General features: G+C 41.7%; 1 protein-coding gene across 1 annotated transcript; it reads right to left on the bottom strand.

Annotated features, from left to right (window-relative positions):
- Positions 1-1,242: 1,242 nt before the first annotated feature.
- Positions 1,243-6,789, bottom strand: LOC311103790 (interleukin-2 receptor subunit beta-like). Its single transcript, XM_084145442.1, is given in 11 exon segments — positions 1,243-1,596; positions 1,598-2,056; positions 2,867-2,939; positions 3,212-3,314; positions 3,566-3,743; positions 4,055-4,191; positions 4,435-4,528; positions 4,831-4,915; positions 5,046-5,166; positions 5,392-5,477; positions 6,654-6,789. Coding segments are annotated over 10 exon segments (1,584 nt in total). The 5' UTR covers positions 5,462-5,477; positions 6,654-6,789; the 3' UTR covers positions 1,243-1,332.
- Positions 6,790-8,207: the final 1,418 nt, after the last annotated feature.

Below are 8,207 nucleotides of genomic sequence, written 5' to 3'. Positions count from 1 at the left end.
TCCTATTTCACAACAAAGCCTCCTTCACTCATGCTGCTAAACATGCCCTCGTAAAACTGACTATACTACTGATCCTTGACTTTGGCGATGTCATTTACAAAATAGCCTCCAACACTCTACTCAGCAAATTGGATGTAGTCTATCACAGTGCCATCCGTTTTGTCACCAAAGCCCCATATACTACCCACCATTGTGACCTGTACGCTCTCGTTGGCTGGCCCTCACTACATATTCGTCACCAAACCCACTGGCTCCAGGTCATCTATAAATCCCTTCTAGGCAAATACCCGCCTTATCTTAGCTCATTGGTCACCATAGCAACACCCACCTGTAGTATGCGTTCCAGCAGGTATACCTCACTGGTCATCACCAAAGTCAACACCTCCTTTGGCCGCCATTCCTTCCAGTTCTCTGCTGCAAATGACTGGAACGAACTGCAAAAATCTCTGAAGCTGAAGACACTTATCTCCCTCACTATCTTTAAGCATCAGTTGTCAGAGCAGCTTACCGATCACTGTACCTGTACACAGCCCATCTGTAATTAGCCCACCCAACTACCTCATCCCCATATTGTTATTTACATTGTTATTTATTTTGCTAATTTTCACCCCAGTATCTCTATTTGCACATCATCTTCTGCACATCTATCACTCCAGTGTTAATACTAAATTATAATTGTAATTATTTTGCACTATGGCCTATTTATTGCCTTACCTCCATAACTTACTACATTTGCACACACTGTATATAGATTTTCTATTGTGTTATTGACTGTACGTTTTGTTTATTCCATATGTAACTCTGTGTTGTTGTTGTTTTTTCCGCACTGCTTTGCTTTATCTTGGCCAGGTCGCAGTTGTAAATGAGAACTTGTCCTCAACTGGCTTACCTGGTTAAATAAAGGTGAAATAAAAAATAAAACAAAATACACACACAGCAGGACCACTTGCCCACTCCTCGCCACTACCTAAGCCCACAAACACAGGAAGTTTAAGGCTGACCCACTTCTCTTCTGTCAGAGGTTTTATTCAGGTCTTTCTACAAACAAGCTGTCAGTGAATGCATTTAAAGACAAATACAACTAGCAGCACTAACTATCTGAGATAAAGTAACAATGCATTGGCAAACCTGCTGCCTCAATAGTAATACAAGTAATATATAAAATGTATATAAAATACGAATAAGCTACATATTTAGAACTACCATACTTTCCTTGTAAAAATCATTAGTTGGCATTTTTTACCTGCATTATCTGAGCCTTGTGTCATAGTTTGCACAAAGAATAAGTTCAACAGCTTAACTAAAATGTAAATTGAGTGAAAAATTGATTGTTCAAATGGACTTGTTGCTGTAGGTATTCTGCAGCTCTTTAATGGTCAAATAGCCACTACAAGTGGGTTCCACTGTCATTGAGGAGGATCTGCCTAGAACAGCCTCTACTGGCCAGGCATTGTAACTGCCACTAGGCGCCATGGCAGAGTTTGACTCAGGATTATGAAGTGGGAGTTGGGGGAGACTCAGGGGATGGTGAGGGCCTGGAGGGATACGAGCAGGCAGGGAGACTGGTAGGACAAGAGGGGGGGGGTGAATGATGGTCAACTGGAACCACATCCCTTTCCTTCTTACCCTTTCCTTCCTCCAGCACCTGGTCCTCCCACTCTACACCCATGCCGAACCCAGAGTCTGGGCTCTGGGGCTCCCTCTGCAGCTGATAGAGACGCTCCAGGCGCTCATAGGAGGAGGAGGTGGTGGTGGGGGAGAGGGATCTGTGGTCCCCCGGGTAGATGAAGTAGACGGGGCAAGACTCGATGCGGAGGCTGCTGGGGTAGTTGTGGTAGAAGTAGCCGATGTTGGAGAAGCAGGAGGACTGGCCGCTGCTGTTCCAGCCATCAGAGGGGGTATTGGGGTCAGAGTGTAGGAGGAAGGCTGCGGTGGTGGAGCTGGTGGAGTCGGTGACGTCCGAGACTTCTGTTCCAGACACCTCCACGGGGGAGATGTCCTCGCTGGGCTGGGAGGTGATGAAGGACTCTGGAGAAAACAAGGGGCTCAGCCATTTCTGCATGGGGAGGACCAGAGACACACGTCAGTATACGCAGCACCAGTAACTGTAACACATTCAATTTCACCAATAACTGTAATACTTGCCAGTGTAGATGCAGTAAAATAGTTATCCTTTGTCATTTTGCCTAAGTCTCAGCGTAACATTCAATTTCACCAATAACTGTAACACTGAAATTTATTGTGCTACAGTTATTGGTGAAACTGGAACCACATTCAATTTGGTGAAATGGAATGTTATGCTGAGACTTACGCAAAATGACAAAGGATAACTATTTTACTGCATCTACACCGGCAAGTATCAAGTTTAGAAAGTCACTGCAAGATCAGTGTGTGTGTGTCTGTGTGCTTATTCGTAAGTCTAAAATGAGTGCATATGTGAGTTTATTGGTGTGTTAATGTGTGCGTGTGGTAGAGAGAGCGTGTCTATGTCTGCATCTAACTGTTACTGCAAGGAATTCAAACCAACAGAGAAACCACACCAAGGGGCCTGTGCTGATGACTAATGTTTCCCTTGGGTTTTTACTGTGGCTGGGCACTTTCCTTTTACTGGCAACTAAAGAGATTGTTCCCAACTGTAAGCATCAAATGTAAGTAAGTAGTAACTCAAGTTAAATAAGGACATAAATGCAGACATATCCACTCAACCAGCTTCCAGAATACTATATTAGGCCGTCCACTAGGTTTTCATATCAAGAAAACTATTTTTCATTCTGTTGCCACGCTAGTGAATAAAGCCACATACACATACTTGTATTGGTTCAACAGGTTTCAAGTTTAGCAGGAAGTTGGAGTATTTTCCAGGTACCTGAAAGTTTCCACCGTGGACAGAGTTAAATGGCTGGAAGTACTTGGCGGGGTCAGGCACATACTGGTGTTTCCTGTAGAGCACCAAAACAACATGGATTTTAATAAGCCATCTTGGGTCTGTCCCAGAATTAACTTGACACTACATACCCAAACAGACCTAAGGTCCTGACTGCACATTTTGCTTCATATTGGATTATGTAACCAATGATAAAATCAAGTCCATGTCATCAACATGACACAAGACCAAATTAACTCACTGAGCCAAAGTTCGTAGGTGTCACTCCTGATCTGACCCAACAATACATACATGCATGCATATAATCCACCTTCACGCATTACTCACCTATTGTTTGTGTGAGTTTTGTAGAAGACAAGCAACATGACAACGATGAGAGTGAAAAACACACTACTCAACACCAGCCACAAAGTCAGGTCCGGGGACTTCACTGAAACACCAGAGAACGGGAGTACGGTTGGAATATAGGTCTCAGAAATACTTCTGGATGCATTTAATGCATTTAACACGGGTTGTTAACACAATTTTGTAGACCAGCAAATGAGTTTTATTCCTGTATGGGCCGCATGAACTTCACTATGCACCGACTGTCAGTTTCTCTGGATAGGATAGAGAGTCGTCTACATGATTGAACATATAGTAGATGTAAGGTTTAAGTTTGTGGCATGGCATCAAACATACCAAAGGTTGGTGAGACCTCGCCCTCTGATGTCCAGGAGGCAGTTGGGCTCCAGTCACTCCAGTGGGTAGAGGCGGGTAAAGTTGGCTTGACTCTCACCCTGATGTGATGAATCCCACTCTCCTCCACACCCAGCTCCATCCACAGTTCTTGCTTTAGTCTGGTCAAACTCTGTGCTTCCTTACAGAGACAGACAGATGGACAAAAATAAGCATAATCACTTCAAAGCTACAAGACTGTCTCAAACTATTTAGGCTGAAATCCTGATTTGAGATGAGTGTGTGTAACTCAAATGTACACACATCATGCTTTGATATCTATGGAAGTGAAGAATCAGCCAAAGATCACAGCTAGATACTCAGGCAACAGTACTATGCATGACTACCCACTAATCACATTCACTATAACTCATTCAGCAGGAATACTGCGTGTTCAGCCAATACCACACACTTTTACATCCACCCACACAATGGTTTGTCTGTCTCACTCACCTTCCATAGCTGGTCTTCCCTTTTCACCTTCACCTGGAACACATATTCATCGATCTTCTTAGACAGCGGACTACCAGCACTCCAGGTGGCATTAGTCCCATTGATGATGACCGGGATACCAGGAGGATGCATCTTAACTGTAAGGAAACAGAGGGAGATGTCACAGTCATCTAATAACATGAAGTGGAAGTATAGAGAAGGCGGTTTGGTGAACTAAGGTCAGGTGATAGGTAACCTTGTCTGAAACCTGAAGACTTAATAATATTGTCATTTAGCAGATGCTTCCCAAAGCAACGTTTACATTGATAGTGGTACATAAATTCAGTATACTCTCGCAGGTACACTAGACAAAAGAGAACACTGAAAAAGTGGACACTCACTTTGCTTGATAGGTGTGTATTTTAGGAGGTTTACCACCTCAGACCTGTTACACTCCACCTTAATGCTGGGGAGCTGCTCGGCTGAACTGAAATACTGTAGAGAAACACAGTCCGAAAACAGATTGTTTAATAAAGTAAGAACCCCTTGCATCTGTTCTACATTCATGGAGAAGAATTCTTAGGAAAGATAACTTTAATTCTAATTTTCACAATAAGTTTTATTAAAATATATTTCACATTATATATTTAGTTTACTTTTGAAAAATAAAATAGGAATCGATAGATTTATAGAAAACAATGACAATGATATGTACAATAACATATATGTACAATAACATATATATAGAGAATAACATACTGTATATAATTCTGATTATGATATCAGTAAAAACTTACATGGCTCGCAAAGACAAAACTGCAGCCTCTGAAAGAATGACCTTGCCCCGGCCTATCCAAGGGTTTGAGATCGCAACTAGTCTGGCTATACAAAACAAAATAAATGAAAAGTAAAACTCTTCATATTACACAGGGATGCATTCATACCTCAAAACACAATGCCGTCATTTTCTGTATTGCAGTAATAATAAAGACAAACAAAAAATATTCCTTACAGAAGTTTGCCATTACGGTGTTCTCTTGTACCGAGGAGTTGGCAGGCCACGTCTGGATCTATTCCCGAGCTATTCCACACACAGGTGATGTTGTTGATGTAGTCATTCACACAAAACAGTCCTTGGAGGGAAAGACAGCGAAGGCAAACCAAAACTATTATTACTGTCTAGTAACACATCATTTTAAAATCCACAAACTCACCAACTTCACAAATCTGACTTACATTTTTGGGGGGAATAAATACAATCAATAAATTGTGTTTCTCCACAAGGTACAAGTACTGTTTGGCTTTCACAGATCTTATCTGAATGAGTAGGCTGAGAGTAACATGAAGTCACTAGTTACCTTGGAGGTTGTGAGTGAAGCCTGGTGGCACAGAGAGCAGGAACAGCAGGTGAAGCATGGACCACATCATTACCACCACTGTCTAACTGGAAAACAAAAGATGACATAGATGAAGAAAAGAAGATGAAGAAATTGTCTTGGCCATTACCGCCACTGTTTAAATGTAAAACGACGAAGAGGAAAAGGAAAGATGAAGAGGCTTTTATAACAGAGCATGGGCAACACCAGAAACATTTAGACAGTCACAATCCTGAATAACAGTTACATAGAACAGCAGTAGACACATTACACTGATAAGGGACGTCCTGAAATCTTTCTGTCACAGGCCCAATACCATTATTACCCACTGTCATCACCTTTGACTGCAGTAAATTAAGAGTTGTGGCAGGCACTTAAAGGCAGCAGCGGAAGCGATATCTGTACAAAATACACATCCATCCATAGACTGTTGCATACTGCATGACCTAATGTTGAACTCTCAATGAGAAAACCTTTTGTACCTATAGTAATTGTATATGCCTATACTATATTTTGGGGCATATTCGGTTACTGTAACCGAGCTGATAATATATTTAGTTAACACAAACATTATTATAAAAAGTGAATAAAAGTGACTATAAAAATAAAAGTGTGTATGTGTAATAAAAGTGTGTCATCCTAACTTGAGACTTGTCTATTGTTAGTGGTCTCACAGACACCATGCATCTGGCATCTCAAATCAGCGGGTAGCCCATGACACTAATTAAACTACTTCCACTGAAAGTGCAGATGCATGTCATTATAACGCACACAGTTAACATAAAGCAAAACTACTCGCTCAGGGACTGCAATACAACAAACACGGATAGGAAACTTAACCACTTGTCTCCCCTGAATAGGCTTATGTTCTAGTTTGTTTGCACCAATAGACTACTAAAAAACGAGATAAACTAAACTAGTCTAAAGACTTTCAAATTAGGGTTAAGTGCCTTGCTCAAGGGCACATCAACAGATTTTTCACCTTGTTGGCTCGGGTATTCGAAGCAGCGACCTTTTCATTACTGGCTCAACTCTCTAACCGCTAGGCTACCTGCCGCCCTAAGGATTTGTTTTAAATGACTACATTCACTGATGCGGCTGACACCTAGATGATAACAAGAATGATACAGTGATAATGACAATTTGGCTTTTTTAAATAAAATTGAAATCTAAGTTGAATCTTACAGAGAGTACTTGCTCATGCACATGCAAAACAAATAGGTACTCTACCTCTTCGGACTTACCCACTTAGTCAGGGTTGAAGAGTCAGCACAGTCCTCATTCTATTCTCCTACTTTCTTTGCTCTGTTTTGACTATTTGACTTTTGCAGATGCTCTCTCCTCGCTGTCCCTTTGTCTCAGGTAGGTCTCTGTCTGTCTGTCTCTCTCTGTGTGTGTCTCTCCCTTTATGACTCTCTCTCTCTGTGCCTCTATCGCTCCCTCTCTCTGACTCTCTCTCTCTGACGCTCTCTCTCTCTCTATCATTCTCTCCTGCTCCCGACCGCTATCGCTCTCTCTACCTCTTTCTCTTTCTCCCTCTCGATTGAAGTGCCCAATGACATTTCATGGTGACACACGTAACCACAACCTTTCGCTAAGGCTGACATTTGCCTGTGTCTTGCAGGAAGCCACACAGAACACTCAAGATAGAAAAAATACATATATCATTACCATTCTCTATAAAAGTGTTTATCAACCCTGGTCCTGGGGACGCAAAGGGGTGCACATTTTTGTTTTTGCCCTAGCACTCACACACCTGATTCAAATTAAAGGCTTGATGATGAGTTGATTAGTTCAATCAAGTGCATTAGTGCTTGGTCCAAAACAAAAAAAATTGCAGCCCTTCCTAGGACCAGGATTGAGAAACACTGCTCTACAACGCATACAAGAAAACCCATTAGGCCCCTGGGTACCTTCATGTGTTAAGGTATAAATAGTGAATACACCGCATCCTGTTTCAGTCGAGCACCAGTAAAGTAGGCTAGAACAGAGACGCACGCTCACACTGACATGTCAGGTGGTTTCTCAAATTGAAGCACCAGATTGGCAGAGTAACGCCTCGATCACACCAACAGCGTCATTGCATTTTGGTACACCAGAAGTACATTCATTTCCAATGGAACACTGCGTTTGCCTTGCAGCATTGCGTTGGAGAGGTAGTTGCAGTGCGTTCTGTGTGGTGCATACGTTGGATTTATCGAACGTATGCGTCAAACTGTATGCGTAGACGGCTTGACAGAAATGGTAGCAGAAGGTGAATGTTGAACTTTTGTTGCACACATATCCAGATGATACTGCGTACCATTTTGCGCAATGACACTGTCTGTGTGATCAAGGCATAAGGTGAACACACAAAATTTTGACACATGTTAAAATAATGGTTTTCCAATATAGATAACTCATGAAAGCAGGTCAGGTCACAAAAATGTTTAAATCGAGTAGTAAATGGATAATGGAGTCAAACGATCCTTGTGAATGTCAATAAAATGCAGAAGTAGAAATGGCAATAGAAGGATGAACTGAGTTAGTATGACAATGCAAAGGTCATCGGACATCTTATTTTGTAGCCATAGACAGAGTATTTGTTGTCTGTGTTGTCATGCAGAAGGTCATGGCAGGCACCTGACAGTGTCAGATCTCCTGCATGATACCCATTTCCACCATTGGTGGATTTCTCTCACATACTTAAATATTATGTGACATACAAAACAACATAAACAGTAGGTAGATAGCTCTTTTATGTCACACGGTTACATGAAATGCTTTGTATCAATCTACGTAGGGGAATGAATTTGTAT

This window comes from Coregonus lavaretus (assembly GCF_964263955.1).
Source record: "Coregonus lavaretus genome assembly, chromosome: 28".
In the NCBI taxonomy this organism is placed as follows: Eukaryota; Metazoa; Chordata; class Actinopteri; order Salmoniformes; family Salmonidae; genus Coregonus; species Coregonus lavaretus.
The sequence above is the reverse complement of the archived record's forward strand: the minus strand, read 5'-3'. Positions and strand labels throughout refer to the sequence as shown.